Below are 24,712 nucleotides of genomic sequence, written 5' to 3'. Positions count from 1 at the left end.
AGTGCAGAGGATGGACTGAGTCAGGTAAGGCTGGTTGTAGATCCAGGAAGAGGTTGTCTGCCCGGCCCTCCTGCCATACACTGACGAAGACCCATGAATGTCACTGTATGTCCATATGTGACTTCAACAGAGAAGTCAGGACTCTGACAGAAAGAAACATTCTTCATCAAAAACATTTTTAGACTGTTCTTTCTCTAAGTTTAAAAATATGCATTTGTGTATTTTTGTGGAAAAGAGGCCCAAGTTACCCTAAGACTTGTTTTTTTATTAATCTTGCATGGCATAATGTTTCATTTTAAATAGAAAAATCATATATTTGGTTTATTTGTCCTTGGGTATCATGCATCTAAAAAGGAATGGATTTAAAAAGTCAGATAATTGTGCTACACCTTAATGTTTAAAGATTCTATAGAAATGCCCCAAACTGGATATGCCCTGTGTTACATAGTCTGTAGCGGTGCTGAGGACCACATTGATCCCTGAGGGCAAAGTTCTTTAAATGAAAAGTGTGTCTACCGTGAGGCAGATCCTGCTGCTTATCACAGGAGACTCTTAGGTGGACGTCAAGCCTTGGTTTTCCCTATCACGTGTTCCTTTTTAATTTCCTGACAAGTCTTTGCTTTGCTAGAATAAAGACATTCCATGTTGAGGGTAGATCTGAGAGTTAGCATCTGGGTCACATAACCATCAGATGATATAACTTTACATCTTTCTTTCCAGTCTCAAAGAAAAGAGTGATTGTTTGGATCTGATCTAACTTTGCTTTTGTGAAAGAAAAGCAAGTCACAGGACGCCTGAATTTCACTGTGACAGTGGCAGCGACTACATGTAATTCTTTTCAGTGTAGTCAAAGAGTCTACTCGTTGTCTCAGGCGCCAACTGGTGCTCTGACTCTCCCCTCGTTAAAGCAGCAAATGCCGTCTGGCCACCGAGGTCCACACATGCATAAAAGAGATGAGAGCCCTGCTGCTCTGGTTGCAAGGAAGAGCCTCACACCCACTCACTTACATGCAGAACCTCAAATAGCTTCCTGAGCTTCTGTAACCTGGTTTGCGTACACGTGTTCGATCCAGTTCTTACATTTTCCAATTAGAAGGCTGATGCTCAGCAAGGCAGCGTGAGTCACTTCTGTTCACGTTTGCCAGAAATAAATCTTAATCTCCCTTCTTTCTTTTTTCTTTTTGAGACTGTGCTCTTTCACTATTGCACACTGATTTATTTAAAAAATATTTGCAGATATTAAAGCAAAGTTGGTTTCACACTGCATCTTTTCATCTTGAAAGAATTAAACCATCATGTATGGTGGAAACTGCTTGAATTTCTAAAAGGGTGAAGCACCACCCAGGTGTACATCCATGATGTAGCTCAGGCTTTTATAGATACTTGTGTCCATATCATCAACACTCTGGAATAATAAGTCCATCCTGTTTCACTGATTAAACAACTAAGATTCTAAAATGATCTGGCTCTTCAGAAGAGAGCAAACTGTGCTGGGTGATCCTTTCAGTTCAGGGAAATTTATTCAGACTTTCTGAAAGAGCAGTAGGGTGGCTTTGAATCATTTGCCACCTCTAGAAAATATTTCTTCCCATTTTGGAGGCCTCTCACTTTTCCTTTTTGTATTATGATTATTTAGAGTTTATCCAATCTAAACACATATTCGCTGTCAAAGGGCAAACATGTGTTCTTAAAGAATTACTGTCTTTCTTCTGATGACCCCACCCGTCTCTCCTCCTGACTCCCGCTGGAAGAGTTCACAGTGATGCTGACATCTGGGCCCTAACTGATTGTCCCTAAGTTGGCCAGAGTCAAGTGGCTCCTCCAGAGGTCAGTTTTGTCAACCAGCTCCAGAAAAACGGAGGTTCTGGATGCAGAGTGACCATCAGAAAATTTGTCTAGGCCAGGAATTCATTCATTTGTTTATTCATTCATTCATTCATTGGATAAACATTAAGAAGAGCTTTTTATACTCCCAGAGCATGAGGAAGTACAAGCCGATTGTGACGAGGCCTGTTGTTCACAATGACTGTGCTCAGGGCACCACACAAGAGCCCGAAGACCACCAGCTCCTGGTCCCCAGAAGACAAGCCCAGAAGCTTGCAGGCAGAGCAAGCTTTAGAGCTGGGCTTTGAGGAATGGCTTTCGTTCTGGAGGTGGAGGTGGAAGGCAGCCACCCCTGCGGAGGGAATGGCAGCAAAGAAGTGGAAGACGTCAGGATGAGGGGAGAGACAAGCTGGGGGCGGGGAGATCCTGAAGGCAGTGAAAACAAAGTGAAGTATTCCTGACGTGGTGATGGGCTGGGGTAATGGGGGCCAGACCTAGGCTGCCGGCAGTGAGAATGGGCAGGCTTGACATGAGGAGCCGTCAAAGGAAGAAGAGCCCAGGAAGCATCGGATGTGGGACTGAGGAAGCTGCCAAGGTGGCTGTCACATCTTGAAATGACAGTGATGCCCTTGACTGAAATAAGGGACAAAACACAACAACCACTTGTTTTTGGTGAGAAGGTTCTGAGTTTTGTTTTGAATGGGGTCACTATGAGACTGAAGTTTATGTTTCTTATGTACCACGTACTTGGAACGCAAAAGAAAGTGATGCTCAAAATACAAGCAATTCCCCACTCCCCACACAAAAATACAAGCAAAGGAATCAATCAGGGATATGTCAGGTTATAAAGGACTCAAGTACATTTTGAAATTAGGTGTGTTGGCAGCACTGGTCTTGTCTTTCTTGGATCCCTGTCTCCTCCTTTCCTTTTTAAAAGTAACTGAAGGTTATAAGGGTAATAAGACTTTGGGGCTTCAGTGGTCGTCGGTGGTTAGGATGCTGAGCTTTCCCTGCCAAGGCCCGGGTTTGATCCCTGGTCAGGGAACTAAGATTCCACCAGTCACCCAGTATGGCCAAAAACCAAAACAAACCCCCAAAACTCCACACAAACAAAAAGGGGTGAACGGACTTTGAAATATTGGAAACCACATCAGCGCTCTCCCCTCCTGCTATTACCCACAGCTTGGTGATTGACATTCTTGGCACTAGGATGCTAAGTCTCAGGCTTGCAAGTCCTTGGGCTCATCTGGAGTGAGCTTCATCAGCTTGTCCACACAGAGCAGAATAAGGGTGAGAAACAAGAGACTCCATCCAACAGCTGCCGTGATCCAGCCGTATTCATCTACTCCCATGTGGCAGCACCGGGCTGCTTGTGGGCAGAAGTCAACGTCTGGGGGAGAGAGGGCAAGAAGGACAGGGTCACCCCAGCCTCCCTCCCCACCAGGCTATTCTCTGATATTCATAACATCAAGACCAGTAATAACAGGATAGCCCCATTTACTAAGGCACCCCCTGCCCTGTGCTAAGAGCTCTACACATGTTCCCTTATTTATTCCTCATGAAGCGGATAGGCACAGTTATTCCTCCTGTTTGACGTGTAAGAACTGAAGCTGTCACCTGCCCAGGGTCACGAGATGGCAGAACTAGAACTCAAACCCATGTTTGTAGGAGTCCAAAGCCACGTTTGTAGGCTCTACATGTTGCTGCCTGTTACTCTCCTTTGTTATGCCCAGAAGTAAACACAAGTGGTCATTCAATGGGGGCAGAGTCAAGGAGCCAAACTTAGAATAAAGCAAACTTCCCATTAATTAGACACGCACCACAGTGGTTGTTTTATGAAGCACTAGGCTCCTTACCACTGCAAGTCTTCAAGGGGAAGGTGAACAGAAGAATGCAACAGGTACCAGAATGAAGCCCCTGCCTCGGGCAGGAATTGGACTTGCTGATGTTTAAGATGTTTCCACTCCCAAACTTCTATAAGCATTTGAAGTCAGGGGGTCTTTGACTGTTGTCCTGAGGATGGGCCATTAAAGCCATCTGTACCAAAGAGTGTGAGCTCACATGGGGACCATGGCCAAGAGAGCTTTGTAGACATGCCCGGCAGACAGTTCTGGGGCCGTGAACAAATCACACTGGGGCATGAGAGGGCCAGGCAGGCGCTCAGCCACTCAATGCCAATGAACAGAAAGCGAGGAGGCTTAAGTGTCCCTCCCTGTTCCGAGATGAGCCCTGGGCTAGGGCAATTGCCAGGAGAAGCTTACTGGGGCACTGCTCCAGGGTCTCAAGATTCTCTGGATGGTGGACGGTCAAGGTTGAGTTGCCACTGCTGCTTGCTTCTGGAAGAAAAGATAAATGATAGTCTCAGCAGTAGGAAAAGCCATTCTCAGGCATGGAGTTGGCAGTCTTTGTTGTGAATCAGTAGTGAGTATTATGACAGTATTATAGAAGTTCCAATAGAGGTAATGTTGAGATTTCTTGCAGCAAAGTTCTGTTATAGCCTGAACTTTGTCTCCTAAATTTGGTAGTGGTTTGTTATGGAAATAGGGCTTTAAAGAGGCAGTTAAGGTTAAATGGTTAAATTAGTCCAGTGTGACTGGTGTCCTTGTAAGAAGAGGAGGAGACACCGGGGATGGGAACTCACAGAGAAAATACGAGGACCCCGTGCAGAATGGGACGATCTGCAAGCTGAGGAGAGAGGCCTCAGGAGTAAACGCACCTGGTGACACCTGGAGCCTCCTGATCTGTGAGAAAAGAGGCTTCTGTGGTTTCAGCCTCCCAGGCTGTGGTGTTTTGTTGGGCAGCAAACTCACACACTCCTCTTTTCCTACCACTTCCTATTCCCATTGAGATGCTTTATCTTTATATCTCATCACCCTTCTGTCACCAAGGGCCTCTGTTTAAGCTGGTTTCTATGCAGGTAAGCACATCTAAGCAGTGTTTTGTTTTGTTTTCTTCTAGCATATATTAACACAGTCACTTAAAAATCTGCCATGTCTTTTCATAACTAGCTTCAATTTCCTTCCAAAGCTTGAACTAAAAAACATCAAAATCTGACCTTGATTCTTTATTTCTGATAATTACAATGTTAGTACTCAGAAAAAGGTGTGAAAAATGTCAACACCCTACAAGCAAGTTGAGAGGTTTCTAGCGTATACAGCACTTAGAATTATACAGCCCTTATTAATAAACAAGGCACACAATGATAAAAATAACACTTTAGCAGAAAATATCAGTTTGGGGAGTGGGGAGGGATTACAGAGATGAACATAAGGACCCCCAGGAGAGAGAAACCATGGGCCGTGTTCCCTACCATCACTGAGAATAAGAAAGTAGGCAGTCTGGGTCCACTCTGTCTAACATGATGGCCACAAACCAGAGTGGCCATTTTAGTTTATTGAAATTAAATGAAAACTTCAGCTACTTGGTCATACTAGCCACTTGCCAAGTGCTCAGTCCTGTGGCTAATGGCTACCATGTTAGAAAGATGGCACAGATATGGAAACTTTCCACAATCAAAAAAGTTCTGTTAGAAACAAACTCACAGACTTAGAGAACAAACTCCTGGTTTCTAGGGGGCAAGGATGTGGGGGAAGGGATAGTTAGGGAGTTTGGGATCGACATGTACACACTGCTGTATTTAAAATGGATAACCAACAAGGACCTATTGTGTAGCACAGGGAACTCTGCTCAATGTTCTGTGGCAGCCTGGATGGGAAGGGAGTTTGGGGGAGAATGGATACATGTATACATATGGCCTAGTTCCTTTGCTGTGCCCCTAAAACTATTGCAACATCATTAATCAGCTATACTGCAATATAAAATAAAAAGTTTTTAAAAAGTTCTGTTAGACAGTGCTGACCTAGGTAGAGCAAGACCAAGAGAGCATTTGAAAGAATCTCTCTGGAGATTGTATGACTGCTAAATCTGCTTCTTTGGCAATGACAGAAAAAAAGTTTGGAAACTCTCCAGGCCCCACTGACTCTAGGTTAGCATGTCCTTCAAAGGTGCTTGCTGTCACATAGCAGAATAACTTAGGAGGAAACTCCTTGATTAACCAAAGCCATGAAATTTCTGCTTAGACTGATTTTACACCACCCCCTCCCCAGCCACTCCAGTGTCCTGCTAAAGTATAGTAACTACCTTGATGCAATCTGATTGCTACTGTAAATTATTTACAGCTAAATGCCTCAGAGCTTGGTTTTTATTTGCTTTGGAAAAATTGATTCCTTCATGTTTTAATTTCCCTTGTTACCCGAATAACTTCCTTGACCCTGACTTTCATCTCCCCTCTACCTTAGTAGGAAAGTGGTCCTGGTCCAGAACTGGTGTGTGGAAAAAAATCAAGTTAATGAAACACTAGTAGTAGGTTAACCCATATGAAATAGCCATTTCTATAGGTCCAGAATTATTCAGTATCAGACATTTTATATGGTTCAAGTTGAATAACCTAGTATAAATTCTGAAGAATTGAAACATCACCCACCTCCCTCATAAGCAAAGCCAGCCAGGAACTGGTCTCATTTGGAGTCACTTCCAAAGTAAAGGCTACTGGAAGGATCCAACCATTCATGGCAGTGAAACTGGTCAAGTGTTTGAGGCCTTCTCCTAAGCAAGGCACCTCCAGGGTAAACAGAAAACACTCTTACTTAGAGAGGGGTAATATTGGAAAAGTTAAAGGAACATGCTAACCTTTGTTGAGTGTTTGAAATGAAGTGAAGTGTTAGTCATTCAGTCGTGTCTGACTCTTTTTGACCCTGTGGACTGTAGCCCACCAGGCTTCTCTGTCTGTGGAATTCTTCAGGCAAGAATACTGGAGAGGGTTGCCATTCCCTCCTCCAGGGGATCTTCCCGGACCAGGGATCGAACCTGGGTCTCCTGCATTGCAGGCAGATTCTTTACTGTCTGAATCACCAGGGAAGCCCCATTGGAGTGTTTACCACGTGCTATTTCATTCAAAGTTCTTTATGTGCAGTTACCCTATTTCATCTTTACAACAACCCTGTATGATTACATGCATACATCTTTACAACAACCCTGCACTATGATTATCTCCACATTAGATATGAGGAAACTGAAGCCCAGGGAGGGTAAAGAATTTGCTCGAGATCACACAACTAGCCAGTTGTGGAAGCCGAAGTTGAGTTGAGGCTCAAAGGCTTGAGAACCCACCCTCTGAACCTCCCGAGGAGAGACTGTGAGGAGAGAGATGGATACTGCCTGGCATGGGGGACAGTGAGGGTTGGCTTTGAGAGAAGGAGAATCTGTCAGGGAGCAGATCTGCCAGGTCAAAGCCAGAGGCAAAAGCCAGGACCATGAGAATGGGAGCAAGGTCCCTGATGTGCAGAGCACCAGCCTGGGAGGACACTTCCTAACACCCCCCCTTGGCCTCCCTGAGAAAGTGGGGTGATAATCCAACATCTCCTGAGCCGGGTGAGATGGGGGAAGGTTTAACAGCAGACGGCAGCCTCGTGTGTTGAGGTTTGGCGAAAGTTGCAAAGGATGCCCAGGGTCAAGGGACAGACAGAGGTCCTTAGGTGAGAAGAGGGTATGAGAGGAAGGATGACAGCCACAAAATACAGAATTGCAACACAATTACCCTCAGCAGGCACCGCTGAGACACAGCAGCCCAGAGATGCCATTGTAGGTGTATCTCCCGTCTCTGATGGGAGGGACTCCTGGTGGCTCCCATCTTGGCTGACTCTGGTCTCAGGTAAACCCCCTTCCCACCCTACCCTCTCCAGCCTAATCCTTCATGAGAAAGCCCTGTTTCCTCTTTCCTTTGAGCAGGACCAACCCGAGCCAAGGAATCCTCCTCCTGCCTCCTTCTCTCCCCCACCCTCCCTCCCTCTTCCCAGCCTGGCGAGAATAAAGCCCACGGTTCTACCTGCCAAGTAAACGGGGTGGAAGGAGAGGAAGGCCAGGCTGAGGACCAGGGAGGCCCAGGGTGCCAGGTGGAGGCGGTTCATGCTGAGGAGAGAGGCTTCTGTGTGCACTGTCCCTGCAGAGGCGAGCTGAGGACCGCCTGCCATGCGCCCTGTGTGTGTCTCGTCCTGCGGGAGCTTGAAAACAATGCTGGCAGAGGTGAATTTCTGCTCTGTGTTTGGGGGAGAGGGAGGGGGTGGAGCAAAGGGAGCTTGGGCTGTCACACCTGGCTTTCACCTCTCCAGGAGGGAAGCTGAGCTGTGTTGGCTGGGGGAGGAAGAGCCGGTGACTTTTACAGTTCTTACTTAGCTTCCATTTTGTCCCTGCTAAGAAAAAAGAGGACAGGGGAGGCAATCTGGGCCCTGGTGGTTCCTTGAAGATGAGTTTGCTGTCTCTTTCACTTGCAGGCTTAAGTGTTTTATTCCCTAGTCCATCCTGTCCAATATTTTCTGAGCCCCTATCCTCTTGCTAGGGACTTCCCTGGTGGCGCAGACGGTAAAAAATCTGCCTGCAATGGGGGAGACCTGGGTTTGATCCCTGGGTCAGGAAGATCCCCTGGAGAAGGGAATGGCAACCCATTCCAGTATTCTTGCCTGGAGAATGCCTATGGACAGAGGAGCTGGGCGGGCTACAGCCCATGGGGTCACAAAGAGTCAGACAAGACTAAGCAACTATAACACACACACACACTCTCTCTTGCTAAAGTCTGGAAATACGTGCCTTCCACTTTGCTTCTCAGCAGCAGTGGGCATCACCTGCTGCCGCATAAGAAAGATAGCATTTGGATTGGGTCTTGACGGACGGTTAGGGTTTTGACAGGCAAAGAGGAGAAGGGGGCCTCATAGGCAGAAGGGATGGGTAAGCAAAGGCCGGGAGGTAAGAGATGCTCAGAAGTCCACTGTGGCCAAGAGGCTGAGTGTCCCTTGTGTCAGGCTCTGGGGCTGAATTGTCAAGAGGCCAAAGGGAAGTTTTGTGAAGATTTTGAACTGAGTAGTCATTTAATTGAGGGGGCTTCCCAGGTGGTGCTAGTGGTAAAGAACCCATCTGCCAGTGCAGGAGAGACATAAGAGATCTGGGTTCTCAGAATTGAAAGAGACATGTGTAACCCAATGTTCATCACAGCATTGTTTACAATAGCTAGAACACGGAAGCAACCTAGATGTCCATTGGCTGATGAATGGATAAGAAAGCTATGGTGCATATACACGATGGAATATTACTCAGCTATTAAAAAGAATGCATTTGAATCAGTTCTAATGAGGTGGATGAAACTGGAGCCTATTATACAGAGTGAAGTAAGTCAGAAAGAAAAACACCAATACAGTATATTAACACATACATATGGAATTTAAAATGATGGTAACGATGATCCTATATGCGAGACAGCAGAAGAGACACAGATGTAAAGAACAGACTTTCAGACTCTGTGGGAGAAGGCGAGGGTGGGATGATTTGAGAGAATAGCATTGAAACATGTATATTATCATATGTGAAATGAATCGCCACTCCAGGTTCAATGCATGAGACAGGGCGCTCAGGGCTGGTGCACTGGGATGACCCAGGGAGATTGGATGGCGAGGGAGGTGGAAGAGGGGTTCAGGATGGGGAACACATGTACATCCATGGCTGATTCATGTCAATGTATGGCAAAACCACTACAATATTATAAAGTAATTAGCCTCCAATTAAAATAAATAAATTAATTAAAAAACAAAAAGAGATCTGGGTTGTGTCCCTGGGTCGAGAAGATCCCCTGGAGGAGGGCATGGCAACCCACTTCAGTATTCTTGCCTGGAGAATCCCATGGACAGAGAAGCCTGGTGGGTTAGAGGAACCTGGTTGGCTATGGTCCATGGGGTCGCAAAGAGTTGGACATGACTGAAGCGACTTAGAAGGCATGCACGCACAGTTATTTGATTGAAACACCATCTTCAGTCCAAGGCATTCATTGAAGGCCCACCATGTATTTGAAAGGTGCGATCCAAGGCATTTGAGACCCAAAGATGATTAAGATTCAATCCCTCCTCTTGATGTCTGCTCACAGTGCAGCCATGGCAGTGAGGAAAGAACTGGGAGGCAATATGGCAGGACTCAATGTGGGTCTCTTCCTGGTGATGGGGATAAAAGAGGGAGCAGGACTTCTACCTGAGAGGAGCAGGGAGAGACTCACAGAGGAACTGACCTTTGGGCTGGGTATTGAAGTTCGCGTGTGCAGGTGAGAGTAGATGGACCTCTTGCGTGAAGGAATGACACCTACAAAGATGGAAGAACTGTTGTGTGTGCTGGCTGGCCGCCATGGTTTTGCTATGGGCATTATGTTTCTGTGCAAGCTTGGCTCTGGTTGAGAGAGTGAGGGATGAAGTGTAGCTCATTCAAAGCTCTGTGGCGGTATTACAGGAAAGGGGACCCCTCCCAGGGCTCTAGAGTGGGCTCTTGTCTAACACTCAGAAGTAAATTGTTTGAGGAGACGCAAGTCCTGACAAAGTAAGAGACTTTATTGGAGAGGGGTGCCCCAGGGTCCTTCCTGGGGGCTCAAGCAACTCTCAAGCAAGATGGATTCCAGTGCAAGGGCTTCTGGGAGGTTGGCAGGGCACACCCTCTCCTCCCTCCTCCTTTCGCCTCCCCCCGCCCCCGAATTCTCCCAGTTGGTTTCAGCACCTGCCTCATGTTCCTTAGAGACCTCCTGTTGTGAGATAACTCATGCAAGTGGTTATCATTGTGCCTGGCCAGGGTGGCTGGTTTTAATCAATGGCTACATACCAGGAGGACTTGTAAGCCATGGGTCAAGCCCAGAATAAGGATATCTTATTGTTATGTATTGGGCTTCCCTGGTAGCTCAGGTGGTAAAGAATCTGCCTGCAATGCAGGAGACTCCGGTTCAATTCCTGGGTCAGGAAGATTCCCTGGAGAAGGGATAGGCTACCCACTCCAGTATTCTTGGGCTTCCCTGGTAGCTCAGCTGGTAAAGAATCTGCCTGCAATGCAGGAGACTCTGGTTTGATTCCTGGGTTGAGAAGATCCCCTGGAGGAGGGCATGGCAACCCACTCCAGTATTCTTGCCTGGAGAATCCCCACAGACAGGAGCCTAGTCTGTGGGTCCCAAAGAGTTGGACAGAACTGAGTGACTAAGCAGAGCACATTGTTATACATGAGCCTGGAGGAGACGCTTTTTTCTAATCTACCCAAAGGTACAAATAAACGGTGGCCCTCTGCTCTTGGGTTTGGGAGCTGGGAGCAGAAGTGCTTTAGGAAGGCTTATCTTCAGGCAGTGTACCAAAGTCCAGTTTAGGCCTACCACTCGTTTGACTATTCAGCAATTACCAAGCCGCTGGTGTATCCAGGCCCTTGGGAGTGGGGGTTAGGGGGTGGGGGTCTGATGTGGGTAAGGCCACATAGCCCCTGTCCTAAAGAAGCTCAGGGTCCAATGAGGAAGATGGATGAATAGTGAAAACACAGTGAAATAAGTGTGGTGAGGAGGGTTGGGGCCTCGAGAATTCAGAAAACATTTCACAATGGAAGTGGCGCTTTGACCTGAAACCTGAGAGATGTGTAGTTTGCCAGGCACAGGAGAAGGGACCAGTGTGTGCTTGGCCTCTGAGGCATGACTGTGTGCCTCTTGTTTGGGGAGTAATTACTGTCCTCGGGGTATGGGCTGGGTCACTGTGTGTCTGGTTAAACTGAGAACGGATTGTAAGTGGGCCTACATGCCAGACTGAGAAAATTGTCTAACATGTATTTGGGGCACCTACAGGGAACTTGTAGACGTGGCCACCTTTGTATTTCAGAAAAATACAGGATAAAGGGTGGGTCTGGATTCAGAGAGATTATCCAAGAAGCTGTTGCAGAAATCCCAGACAGACATCAAAAGACAGACAGACAGACACACACACACACATATGTGTGTGTATCCCCTTTATGAATAACGAGCTTGTCGTGGCGAAGGGACTTGTAAAACTCAATGAAGCTATGAGCCATGCCCTGCAGGGCCACCCAAGAGGGACGGTCACAGTGCAGAGTTCTGACAAAACGCGGTTCACTAGAGGAGGGAATGGCAAGCCACTCCAGTATTCTTGCCACAAGAACCCCATGAACGGTATGAAATGGCAAAAAGATGGCACCGGAAGATGAGCCCCCCAGGTTGGAAGTTGTCTGGTATGCTTATTAGGGAAGAGCAGAGGGCAATTACAAACAGTTCCAAAAAGAATGAAGTGGCTGGGCCAAAGCAGACACGATGCTCAGTTGTGGATGTGTCTGTTGGTGAGAGTAAAGTCATGCTGTAAAGAACAATATTGCATAGGAACCTGGAATGGTAGGTCCATGAATCAAGGTAAGCTGGACGTGGTCAAGCAGGAGATGGCAAGAGTGAACATCAACATTTTAGGAATCAGTAAAGTAAAATGGACAGGAAAGGGTCAGTTTAACTCAGATGACCATTATATCTACTATTGTGGGGAAGAATCCCTTAGAAAAAGTGGAGTAGCCCTCATAGTCAACAAAAGAGTCTGAAATGCAGGACTTGGGTACAATCTCAAACCGACAGAATGATCTCAGATCATTTCCAGGGCAAACCATTCAGTATCACAGTAATCCAAGTCTATGCCCCAACCACTAATGCTGAAGCAGCTGAAGTTGACCAGTTCTATGAAGACCTACAAGACCTTCTAGAACTAACACCAGAAAAAGGGGTTCTTTTCATCATAGGGGACTGGAATGCAAAGTACTCAAGAGATACCTGGTGTAACAGGTAAGTTTGGCCTTGAAGTACAAAATGAAACAGAGCAAAGGCTAACAGAGTTTTTCAAGAGAACGCACCGGTCATAGCAAATACATTCTTCCAGCAACACAAGAGACGTCTCTACACACGGACGTCACCAAATGGTCAGTACCAAAAGCAGATTGATTATATTCTTTGCAGCCGAAGATGAAGAAGCTCTATACAGTCAGCAAAAACAAGACCTGGAGCCAACTGTGGCTCAGATCATGAACTCCTCATTGCAAAATTCAGACTTAAGTTGAAGCAAGTAGGGAAAACCACTAGACCATTCAGGTATGACCTAAATAAAATCCCTTATGATTGTACAGTGGAAGTGACAAACAGATTCAAGGGATTAGATCTGATAGAAAGAGAGCCTGAAGAACTGTGGATGGAGGTTCGTGACATTGTACAGGAGGCAGTGATCAAGACCATCCTCAAGAAAAAGAAATGCAAAAAGGCAAAATGGTTGTCTGAAGAGACCTCACAAATAGCTGAGAAAAGAAGAGAAGGTAAAGGGAAAAGAAAAAGGGAAAGATATATCCAACTGAATGCAGAGTTCCAGAGAATAGCAAGGAAATAAGAAAGCCTTCTTAAGTGAACAGTACAATGAATTAGAGGACAACACTTGAATGGGAAAGACTAGAGATCTCTTCAAGCAAATTGGAGATAGCAAGGGAACATTTCATGCAAGGATGGGCACGATAAAGGACAGAAACAGCAAGGAGCTAACAGAGGCAGAAGAGATTAAAAAGAGGTGGCAAGAATACACAGAACTGTACAAAAAATGTCTTAAAGACCCAGATAACCACGATGGTGTGGTCACTCATCTAGAGCCAGACATCCTGGAGTGTGAAGTCAAGTGGGCCTTAGGAAGCATTACTACCAACAAAGTTAGTGGAGGTGATGGAATTCCAGCTGAGCTATTTCAAATTGTAAAAGATGATGCTGTTAAAGTGCTGCACTCAATATGCCAGCAAATTTGGAAAACTCAGCAGTGGCTTCAGAACTGGAAAAGATCAGTTTTCATTCCAGTCCCAAAGAAGGGCAATGCCAAAGAATGTTCAAACTACCACACAATTGCACTCATTTCACATGCTAGCAAGATTATGCTCCAAATCCTTCAAGTTAGGCTTCACATAGCAGTATGTGAACTGAGAACTTTCAGATATACAAGCTGGGTTTAGAAAAGGCAAAGGAACCAGGGAGATGCTCTTGATACTGTTTTCCTCTTGGGTCCCCACAGAGATGACATTACTTAATAGATTGAACACTTTCTTAGATTTTTTTTTCTCCCATTTTTGATCTCTGCTCTCGACACTTCCCTCACAGTACACCTCCAGTGAGCTTCACAGACTAGGGCTGATTTATCCAACAGGCACTGAAGATGACAGTAGTATGTGGTGTCTACGGGATTCTCAAGGGTCCCGAAAATGTTTGAGACCTGAAAAATGTTCTCTGATCCAAAATATGAACAAGAGCAGCAACAACCAAATCTTTTCCAGCAAAAACATTTATTTCGGGAATTCCTGGTGATTCAGTGGTTAGGACTTGGTGCTTCCACTTCAGGGGGCAGCTAAGATCCTGAGTGCTGTGGCAAGTACAAAAAAAAAAAGAAAACATTATTTCAAAAGCAAAGTTATATAATTCATTTCAAACATTTAAATGGAAATAGTTTAATGTAGGATGTTGTGTGCATCCTAATATGTTTGATGTGAGCAGAGCATGTCCATCCAAAATGGTCAGAGCCTGGGACATAGATTTGAATCAGCCCTGGATGGGACTGTTGTGATGAGGGTTTGAAAAGCACACACCCATCAACTTAGATGCATCATATTAGATGCTTCAACTTAGACAGCATCATATCAAGTCATACAACAGAAAGTAATTCTGGGCAGCAGTGGATGTAAAGGGGATGGCAATGACCCCCCCCCCTGTTTTTTTTAAAACACATTTTTAGTTCATTTGGGCCTGTCTTAGAATAGGTGTTTGCAAGTCAATTTTAAAACCAAACATTCTCTTATCAATAGATGAAAAAATTTTATTATCCTAAAATAGGATGGACTTGACTGGTCTCTGATAGCTCATTAATTCCCCAAAGAAGGGCTGTGTGGTCACTGTTTTATAACATTATTAGCTGTCTTTCATTTTAACACGTCTATAAATAGTAAATCCATGCAGTTGGTTACCTTGCCTCATCTTTCATTTTACATCAGGTTTGCTTTGGAAACTATACCAGGAAGTTGCATTGCTCAAAGCTAGACATTCTGCAGGAACTTCCTCAAGATTTTTTTTTTTTCTCCCGTGGTTGAGATGGGTGTTTGGTTACACACACTTTAAAGTCCAGACTAACGTACTTGTGACCAAGCTCCAAGCTGGGGTTGGGGTGACCTAGACGATTGGGTTCCAGGGCCCTCCAGGGCTGCCTCCAATTTTATCTTTTGTCCTTGATACAATTTCCTTTGAAAAAGAGAAGAAGGGGAACAAAGTGTTTCCTGTACTAAATGATTGAAAACCAGGATTCTGTGGCCTGGAATGGTCTCTGTGTTTGGGAAGGATATTTTATGTTGAGAGAATTTCCTTTGTGATTTTATATATATATATATATATATATATATACACACACACACATATATATTATATATAGATATAATTTATTTTATTGAAGTATAGTTAATTTCTGCTGTACAGCAAAGTGATTCAGTTGTACATATATACATTCTTTTTCTTATTCTTTTTTTACTGTGGTTTATCACAGGATATTGAATATAGTTCCCTGTGCTATATGGTAGGACCTTGTTTATATATTCTGTATGTAACAGTTTGCATCTGCTAATCCCAAACTCCCAATCCATCCCTCCCCAGCCCCCCTTGTGATTCTGATTGACCCCTCTAACTGCCCCTCCATCTCTGGCTTTGAACTTGGGGCTTTCATTTCTGCTTCATCCACTCTGAGAATCATGGTCCTAACAACACTTGGGTCTGCTGTCTCCTAACTTCCCAGCAGAGATGAGGTCTTTGGTTCTTCCTATGTGTGGCTTTGTCAGTATCCCTTTTCACAAAACAATGTTAGTTGCTAGTTGCTTATGGGACTTGGACACCTAGACCTTCCCCTGAGCAACACTTGGTTTATGGAGGAGCTTCAGTTCAGTTCAGTTCAGTCCAGTGGCTCAGTCGTGTCTGACTCTTTGTGACCCCATGGACTGCAGCACGCCAGGCCTCCCTGTCCATGACCAACTCCTGGAGTTTGCTCAAACTCATGTCCATTGAGTCAGTGATGCCATCCAACCATCTCATCCTCTGCTGTTCCCTTCTCCTGCCTTCAGTCTTTCTCAGCATCATGGTCTTTTTCAATGAGTTAGTTCTTTGCATCAGATGGCCACAGTATTGGAACTTCAGCTTCAGCATCAGTCCTTCCAATGAATATTCAGGACTGATTTCCTTTAGGATGAACTGGTTTGATCTCCTGGCAGCCCAAGGGATTCTTAAGAGTCTTTTCCTACACCGCAGTTCAAAAGCATCAGCTCTTCAGTGCTCAGCTTTCTTTATAGTCCAGCTCTCACATCCATGCATGACTACTGGAAAAACCATAGCCTTGACTAGATGGACCTATGTTGGCAAAGTAATGTCTGCTTTTTAATATGCTGTCTCAATGGAGGAGCTTAACTTCACCCAATGTCATTCAGTTATGGGTGTATGGTTTGGAGAGAATGAGGAGTACCCTAGTAAGAAAAATGGAGAACTACATAGAGTCGAATTGAGATCATATGGTAGAGTTGATAAAAGGAACAATGTGACCAAGGCCTGGAGTCCACTATTTGGATCATTTCCAAGCAGTTACTGGGGGGATCCATTCAGCTTGCTCTTAATCCACAGTTGCACTAGAGGTTGGTGATACTGTGGCCAGGACAGAGGTGGGTTTAACAAAAAAGAATGTGACTTCTGCTTGGCTAAGTCCATTTTCCTCCTCGGCCCTGGATTTCATTATTTCCCATCTTCTCAGAGTATATGTCTGAATTTTCATCCATATGGAAGTTTTCCAGTTATCATTTTGTTTTTGATTTCTAGCTTAATTCAATTGTAATCTGCAAACATACTTGGATGACTTTAATTTTTTTATTTGTTAAGAACCTTTATATGGCCATGGAGAAGGAAACGGCAACCCATTCCAGTATTCTTGCCTGGAGAATCCCATGGACAGAGGAGTCTGGCATGCTACAGTCCACGGGGTCTCAAGAGTCGACACGACTTAGCAACTAAACCAACCACCATCATATGGCCAACTTTTTTGAATGTTTGATGCTACTTGAAAAGTCTGTTTTGTGTAATTGTGGGGATTTCAGAATTCTGCCTTAAGTTGATTAGATTAAGAATGCTAATGGAAAAAAAAAGAGTGCTAATTGTGAACAGCTTACATCTTCTATCTTAAATATAGCAGTGTGTCCATGTCAGTCCCAAACTGCCGATCTACCCCTTCCCTCCCCTGTAATGGTATGTTCTTTCTCTAAGTTGGTGAGCCTGTTTCTGTTTTGTAAATTTCTAAATAAGTTCATTTGTGTCACTTTTTTTAGATTCCACATATAAGCCATATCATGATATTTGTCTTAAGAGTGAATATAATTAAAAAAAAATCTGTGTCAGACAACTTCAGTATCTGCCCACTCTTGATCTATTTCTACTGTCTATTATTTCTGCTGGTTTTCATTCGTGTTGTTGTGTTTCCCTGTGTATTTTTTATTGTATGAAAAATTATAATTGCACACGATTGTTTGTAGAAATAACTTGAGACCTGGGATGACCTAGGATGACACATGATTTTTTAATTTTTTTGGTTGCTTTAATCAGGCGCTTGTGGGTACAACAATATGCCCTTACGTCAGTCCATGCTTAGTAATTGTGATGATTTATAGCTAACTTGTAGACTTCGTTCAGGTCAGCTTATTTTGGTCACCTTTCCTTCAATGGGGCAGCTCTTTAGAAATTTTTTTCCTAAAGGAAATAGTGAGAGGTGAGTGTACATACACATGCACAAAATGTATGTCCAAGATTCTCCATCTCAACATTACAATATTTATGATGAGAAAAGCTTAGAAGTGGCTTATGATGGAATAAAATATTAAACACTTTTTAAAATTGAAATCTTTGAATAACATTTATTATTCGGGAAAACACTTGCTATATAATACAAAGCAGAAGAAGCAGGATATAAAACTATATATTCCAGTATCACTCCAGTTTTGTAAGACCTGCATATACAAAGAAAAAAGTTCGAAAAGCACCCTACCAAGATGTTAGCAGTGAAGTGAATGTCGCTCAGTCATGTCTGACTCTTTGTGACCCCGTGGACTATACAGTCCATGAAATTCTCCAGGCCAGAATACAGGAGTGAGTAGCCTTTTCCTTCTCCAGGGGATCTTCTCAACCCAGGGGTTGAATCCAGGTCTCCTGCTTTGCAGGCGGATTCTTTACCAGCTGAGCCACCAGGGAAGCCCAAGATGTTAGCAGTAGTCATATCTAAAATTAAAAGAAATTTTTTATTTTCTTATTCACATTTTTTATGTTGTTCAAATCCTCTATAAGGAATGTGTATTACTCTTAAATCAGGAAATAAAATCAAGTTATTACATTTTTAAACATAGTAGTCCACAGGAAAGCAATGCAGTCACAATGGAGTAGATAGACCATAGTTTGCAACATCTGTCTGATTGCCTGGGGAAAATTTCAATGTCAGGAAATCTTTCCCATTTAAAAAATAATCTTACTGAAGTCTCAAGTTGCATATGCTACAGAGAACTGCTTACTGATAGTCTCTGTGCTTGAGGTGCCCAAGGTATATAACAAGAAGTGCAGACACATCCAAGAAGAAGACTGGAAATAAGACTCAGAAAAGAACACCAGCAGCAACATAGAATCTCAGTGTTGGAAAGGCACCTACAGGCCTCCTGGCCCAATCCTTCACCCATAAGAATTCTCTCCTACAAAAAAGTAGTAGGTTACAGTTTAGTATTGCAGTGTTTGACCTCTCAAGGTGATTACTTGGACTTCACTAAAATATGTCAAGTGACAGGTTTATTACTAACTTTGAAGGCAGCCATTTCCAAGGTGGGGTAGCTCCAGCTGGAAGAAAGTTAGTGAGTTACTAGCCAGGAGCCCAGAAGGGCGTGCTAAGGTGAGGTTAATCAGCAATGGAGGGAGGGCCGGTTTGACTCCCAGCCTCTCTGATTGGCAGTGTCTGGCTCCCTTCAGTTTCCAGTCTGACCATTTGTGCAAGACGCTTCTGTTGGCAAAACAGAGCTTGTGGTCGGCTTCATCCTTTGTTTGATAAACAGAGATGTGTGTTCCCAAAAAGTAATTTTAAGCTAAGGTTTTTGGGAAATAAGCTGCATGTTTGTAATAAACAGCCATTTTTTTTTCTTCCAGTTTTGTCTACATGAAACTAAAAAGGACCAGGTAGTATTCAGCTGAGTGAGAGGTTGTTGGCCCTCTCATTCCAACATCTGACTTCTCTCCTCCATGGCCTTGCAGCCTCTTCTGTGATGTTCCATTGCTCTCTTTCTCTCTCATTTTCTCATCTCTCCTGCCCAGGCTGCCCAGAACCTCTTAGGGTCAGCAAAACCAACCCTGAGTCAGGAGTCCTGGATTCCAGTTTTCATGCTGTCACTTCCTGTGGGACCTTGGGGGAGTCACATCACCTTGCTGATGATGTTACCCGAGAGAGATGGTGGGTGTGGGTGTCTGTCTGGGAGGGAAATCCATGAAAATGGAAAATTCAAGCCTGAGGGAAAGTCCAAGGAAATGCTGCCTTCAATCCAATGTGGGAAGACTTTTGTCTGGGGTCCTCGGGACTCCCCAGAGGGAATAGAGGGATTTTGCTCCATATGGTGCCTTCTCAAAGGGATGGCAAATCCTGTGGGAAACAAACTGGGAAGATGTGGGGCTGAAGCGAAAACCTTGTGTCAGGAGCCCTGGCTTCTGCACCCAGCTGTGTCCCCAAGTAGCTCTGTGACCTTAAGCAAATCCCTCACCTCCCTGGGCTTGTTTGCTTATCTTTAAGCCCAGGGATTGGATTAGATCTCTAAGTTTTCTTCCAGCAGCATGATTCTATGACTCTGTGCTCAATATTGTATATTAAATAGAGAAAGAGAAATGAGCTAGTAAGGTTGTTTTTTTTTTTTTTTAAAGAAAGTAGAGGTAGAAATTATGCTGGGAAGAAGCTCCCTAAGAGAATTTATTTGTAAAAAAAACGATTTTTCTTTTTAAAAAACTTCTGTTTATTTTTAATTGGAGGATCATTGCTTTACAGTATTGTGTCAGTTTCTGCCATATATCAGCATGAATCAGCCACCGGTATACATATGTCATCTCCCTCTTGATATTTATTTATTTATTTTTGGCTGCACCGGATCTTCCTTGCTGCACGCAGGCTTTCTCTAGCTGCAGTGAGCAGAGGCTACTCTTCATCATGTTTCAAGGGATTCTCATTGTGCTGGCTTCTCTTGTTGCGGTTCTCGGGCTCTGGAGCGCAGGCTCAGTAGGTGCGTGGATTTAGCTGCTGTGCGGCAGGTGGGATCTTCTCAGACCGGGGATTGAACCCACGCCCCCTGCACTGACAGACGGATTCTTAACCACTAGACCACCAGGGAAACCCCCTACTAGAATTTAGAGTAAATATTATTACAGAAAAGGTGAGTCACTGGGGAAATGCTCCCCAGTGAAAAAGCTAGAGATGCAACAGGTAAAGTCTGTCCATGACAAACCTAGAGGCAGTATGTTCTCTTTGTGATGAAATGTTATTTTCCTAAATCTCACTCAAGTCAGACTGTGACTTGAAGACAAGAATGAAAGGGCTGTAAAGTAGCTCTGCTCTGGAGAGAAGGGAAATGGAGTCAAGACCGAGGCATGCTGAGGTGGAGAAAAGGGGAACCAGAGGGTGCCATGATGGAGGGTCTTCTCGGGAACAAGGTGGTCATGGGCTGAGGGTGGGAAAGGCAGTGAGATGGGATGGAGGGGAAAGAAAAACGTTGCTGTCCCTGAGAGAACCGGGAAGGCTCTTACTCAGGGCATGATCTAGAGGATGGAAAGCTATAGAACAACAGTGAGGGCTCAGTGGACACTGGATGGCACCAGTACATCCTGAGACCCATCACTGGAGCAGGTCCAAGGCCCAGTGGGAGCAGAAATGCTCATGGCAGGGGACGGTCCTGCCTCCAGCCAGCATATGTAATATGGTTATTGGTGTGCTGATAACATAGACTCATGAATGTTGCTGTCAACAGACTGTGCATGTTGTTATGTGTGCGAAGCTGAATGTCATTTCCTCTCTTTTGAACAACTTCAAATCATTCTCTTTCCATCTCCAGCACTTTCTCTGTTAGAACCTGTTGCAAAGGCTCCTGGATGGTGGGTTCAGTGCCTGGCCTGAAGCGGACAAGTGCGAGGTAAGTGGATGGTAAAATCAGTTCTTTGAATGAAGGTGATCAGGCCAGGTTTCAGTTCAGAGAGATCAGATATTGTTTTAGAAAAATCAGGTTGCTACTGTTGCAGCTGACCTATTTTTGGAATTTCTGGCATAAATTTCATGCAAGCATTGACTTTTCTCCACTTAACCCCTTTTCATTTTTTTTAAAGATGTGATTAACATTTAAAAAAATATTTATTTTTAATTAAGGGATGATTGCTTTGGTTTCTGCCATACATCAACACCCTTTTCATTTTTTAAATTATGATATCCTGTAAACTGATCTAGTAGAGCTGAACATGTGGTTGTACCCAGTGTCATCCTAATCCCAGGTCCAGGGCTATGAGAACAAAGGAGGCCCTTTGTTTAAGGTCTGCCTTGAAGGTGTATGAGGTGAATGCTCCCCCCTTCAGCTTCTCAGGAGCCATTTTATAGACAGTCTGTAGGGCATGAAAGTGTCTTGCTAGAAGCCTTCATGGACGAGTATGTAGTGGCTGCAGCTGGCATTGTGCCCCAGACTTTCTAGAGAGGACAGTGGTATTAAACACTCAATGTCAGAAACAATGTTCATTTGGATAATATAGGGGATTATTTGCTGTAAGTGGTAAAAGATCTACCTGCCAATGCAGGAAACACAAGACATGCGGGTGTGACTCCTGGGTCAGGAAGATCCCCTCATAGGAAATGGCAACCCACTCCAGTGTTCTTGTCTGGTAAATCCCATGGACAGAAGAGTGTGGTGGGCAAGAGTCCATGTGGTCACAAAGAGTTGGACACTACTGAGCACTCACGCCTTTGCCCTTAATAAGGTTCAGTTCAGTTCAGTCGCTCAGTCGTGTCCAACTCTTTGCGACCCATGGAGCACAGCACGCCAGGCCTCCCTGTCCATCACCAACTCCCAGAGTTTACTCAAACTTATGTCCATCGAGTCGGTGATGCCATCCAACCATCTCCTCCTCTGTCGTCCCCTTCTCCTCCTGCCTTCAATCTTTCCCATCATCATGGTCTTTTCCAATGAGTCAGTTCTTTGCATCAGGTGGCCAAAGTATTGGAGTTTCAGCTTCAGCATCAGTAAGGAACTACTTAGTAAGGTAGTTTCTCTCAAGACCTAATGCCAAATTTAACTGTTATTTGGGATTTTAAATACATATATATTTAAAATATTAAACTTCTTTTTTTCTTATTTTTATTGTAGTATAGTTGATTTACAATATTGTTCATTCCTGTTGTATGGCAAAGTGACTTAGTTATATTCTTTTCCATAATAGTTTATCATAAGATTTTTTAAATTGGAGGATAAGTGCTTTACAATATTGTCTTGGTTTCTGCTGTACAAAAACATGAGTCGGCTATCAGCATATATATATATATATATATTTCCTCCCTCTTGAACCTCCAGGCCCATGCCAACTTCCAGCCCTTTATACTCTTAGAAATTACTGAGAGCCCCAAGGAGATCTGACTTTTGTGGATTCTACCAATTTGAAACTTATCATACTAGAAATTAAAACTGAGAAAGTATATTAAATTTAAGTATATTAATTTAATATACTTTAAAAGTATATTAAGTCATCTGAAATAATATTGACCTGTTATATGTTGATATAAATATATATTTTAAGGAAAATAACTATATTTCCCAAAGCAAACAATTTATGGAGAAGAGAGACATTGTTTTATTTTTGCAAATCTCTTTAAGGCCTGATGATACAAGACAGTTTTTGTCTTTTGCATCTGTTTTTTCATTTAATCTGTTGCTATTTGTTATTTTTGAGTATATTAAAAAAGTCTGGCCTCACTTAGATTTTGTAGTTTTAAAAAGAGGGGAAATGTTTTACCAGATTTTTCAGAGAGCTGTGGATATTTTTCTTTGATACTACACCAAAACTTAACAAGTAGTAATTTTTAAAAGCTTAGTTGCAATGTGGGATCTGAAACCAAATCAGTGACTTTTTCATTAAAACCTACTGGCTAATCATTCACTTTTGATGAATCATTTGCCTGTTCATGATTTTATAACATCATCCTGTAGTCATTTGGAAAATATTGGTACATTCAGTTCTGCAGATCTTCCAATGTTGTCACATTTCATGATATGATACACTAAGAGAAGATCATGTTTATTAATATCCTCACAGAATTAGCCCCATCAGAAAAGTTCTTAGTCTTAGGAAGCTGTCAAATCTTGGTGGCAGCTAAAAGTTTTCTAAAATTGTATCTTCATCATTGGCAACACATACTGTCAGTTGTTTTCCTTTGAAGTGACAGAATCATTTGGATCCTTTTTCGAGAAAATGCCTGCCAAATGCCAAAATCTGTCAGCTGCTCTTTCAAGTAAAAAATGCTGTGAAAATAGCAGCTAATTCAGCCTGCAAGTCAAATAATTGCTTTTCTTCTTTATGCCGTAGAAGTGTTTTTTGTCTAATTTCCATACTGTCATACAGGATATTAAAAATAAAAAACATTTCCTCTTTGGCCTGGACCACGGCTCCAGTCTCATACCTGGTCCACCCAATGCTATTTTTTCCTCCTCTTCAGTCCACCCTGTCATTAAAAATGTATTTTCAAAGCTTCACACCTATCTAGGCCTTCTTGTTGCTCTTGGGACAAAGACACCATCTGTTTTTAAATTATTATTTATTTATTTGGCTGCACGAGGCATGCAGGATCTTCGTTCTTCGTTGCAGCATGTGGGGTCTAGTTCCCTGACAAGGGATCAAACCTGGGCCCCTGCACTGGGAGTCTTAGTCCCTGGACTACCAGGGAAGTCCCAAAGACACCATCTTTAACACGGGTCCTGAATTTCCTTGTCCTTCCCACTTGCCCAGCCTCGTCTCACAGACCTCCTTCCTTCTCCCTACACGGTGTATTCTGCCTTCTCTCCCCAAGAACGCCTTCCCTGAGCCAAGGCTGGGTCTGGTTATCCAGCTCAGACAGTGTGTACCCTCCTTCAGGGTGTTCATCCCAGTATTTGACACTGTTGGTCCCTGTGGTTATTTGAAGATTTGATGACTGAGGTGAGAGTGTCTCAGCTCTGGAGCCATCATCTGGTTCAAGTCCTTTCTTTACCACGTACTAGCTGAGTGACCTTGAATAGGCCCCTCTCTCTGCCTCAGTTTCTGAATCTGTAGAACAAACAATCAAGAAACAGGGATCCTAAAACCTATTTCTTAGGTTTCTGTCTTAAGTTAGCCCATGGGAAGCAACATCTGCATGTTAGCCATTCACATTAATTAGGATTGTTGTGTCCGACTCTGCCGGGCTCCACAGGAGCAGAAACTGTTTTGCCTGCTTTATTCTAAGCAGTACCTAGTACCTTCCCTGGCACATTTTCTTTTATTGTCATTAAAACTTTGATTTTAATTGTTTAACTGTCTTCAAATTAATAAATGGATGTGAATTTTAAAAATCAAGTAATAGGAAGGATTTATTTTAAAAAATGCTAAAGTCTCCTGCTATTCCAGCTACAGTTTGTTCTATAGCAAAGACTTTTTTTTTAAGATTTTTTTTTTTTGATGTGGACCATTTTTAAAGTCTTTATCAAATTTGTAAAACTATTGCTTCTGCTTTATGTTTTGGTTTTTTGATGGAGAGGCATGTGGGATCTTAACTCCTTGACCAGGGATCAAAGCCACACCTCCTACATTGGAAGGTGGAATCTTAACCACTGGACCACCTGGGAAGTCACCCTAAGAGCTACTTTTGACTTTTTTCTTCTTGTGTTTACCTTCAACATGTTCAAATAATATGCTCAC

At 43.6% G+C, this 24,712-nt stretch overlaps 2 protein-coding genes across 2 annotated transcripts in view; one reads left to right on the top strand and one right to left on the bottom strand.

Annotated features, from left to right (window-relative positions):
• Positions 1–1,907: 1,907 nt before the first annotated feature.
• Positions 1,908–7,904, bottom strand: TMEM213 (transmembrane protein 213). The gene is made up of 3 exons (XM_043463832.1): positions 7,709–7,904; positions 4,086–4,160; positions 1,908–3,214 (listed from the first exon to the last, which is right to left on the bottom strand). The coding sequence occupies exons 1-3, from the start codon at positions 7,851–7,853 to the stop codon at positions 3,045–3,047; spliced, it is 390 nt and encodes a 129-aa protein (XP_043319767.1). The 5' UTR covers positions 7,854–7,904; the 3' UTR covers positions 1,908–3,044.
• ATP6V0A4 (ATPase H+ transporting V0 subunit a4) overlaps positions 7,781–24,712 on the top strand; it is a 67,392-nt gene continuing 50,460 nt past the window's right edge. Inside the window, exons 1-2 of the mRNA XM_043463830.1 lie at positions 7,781–7,905; positions 20,860–20,937. The gene's annotated coding sequence lies outside the window, so the exon portion shown is untranslated. The remainder of the gene's footprint in view (positions 7,906–20,859; positions 20,938–24,712) is intronic.

This window comes from Cervus canadensis, chromosome 3 (genome assembly GCF_019320065.1).
Source record: "Cervus canadensis isolate Bull #8, Minnesota chromosome 3, ASM1932006v1, whole genome shotgun sequence".
Classification (NCBI taxonomy): domain Eukaryota; kingdom Metazoa; phylum Chordata; class Mammalia; order Artiodactyla; family Cervidae; genus Cervus; species Cervus canadensis.
The sequence above is the reverse complement of the archived record's forward strand: the minus strand, read 5'-3'. Positions and strand labels throughout refer to the sequence as shown.

Bases quoted from the DNA above. Each gene is read 5' to 3' on its own strand.
- TMEM213 (XM_043463832.1), bottom strand. From the start codon at position 7,853: ATGGCAGGCGGTCCTCAGCTCGCCTCTGCAGGGACAGTGCACACAGAA. The intron at 4,161-7,708 runs GTAGAACCGTGG...CTTTTCTTCCAG, and splicing joins CCACCCCGTTTACTTGGCAG to AAGCAAGCAGCAGTGGCAAC. The intron at 3,215-4,085 runs GTAAGCTTCTCC...TCTCTCCCCCAG, and splicing joins GACCCTGGAGCAGTGCCCCA to ACGTTGACTTCTGCCCACAA.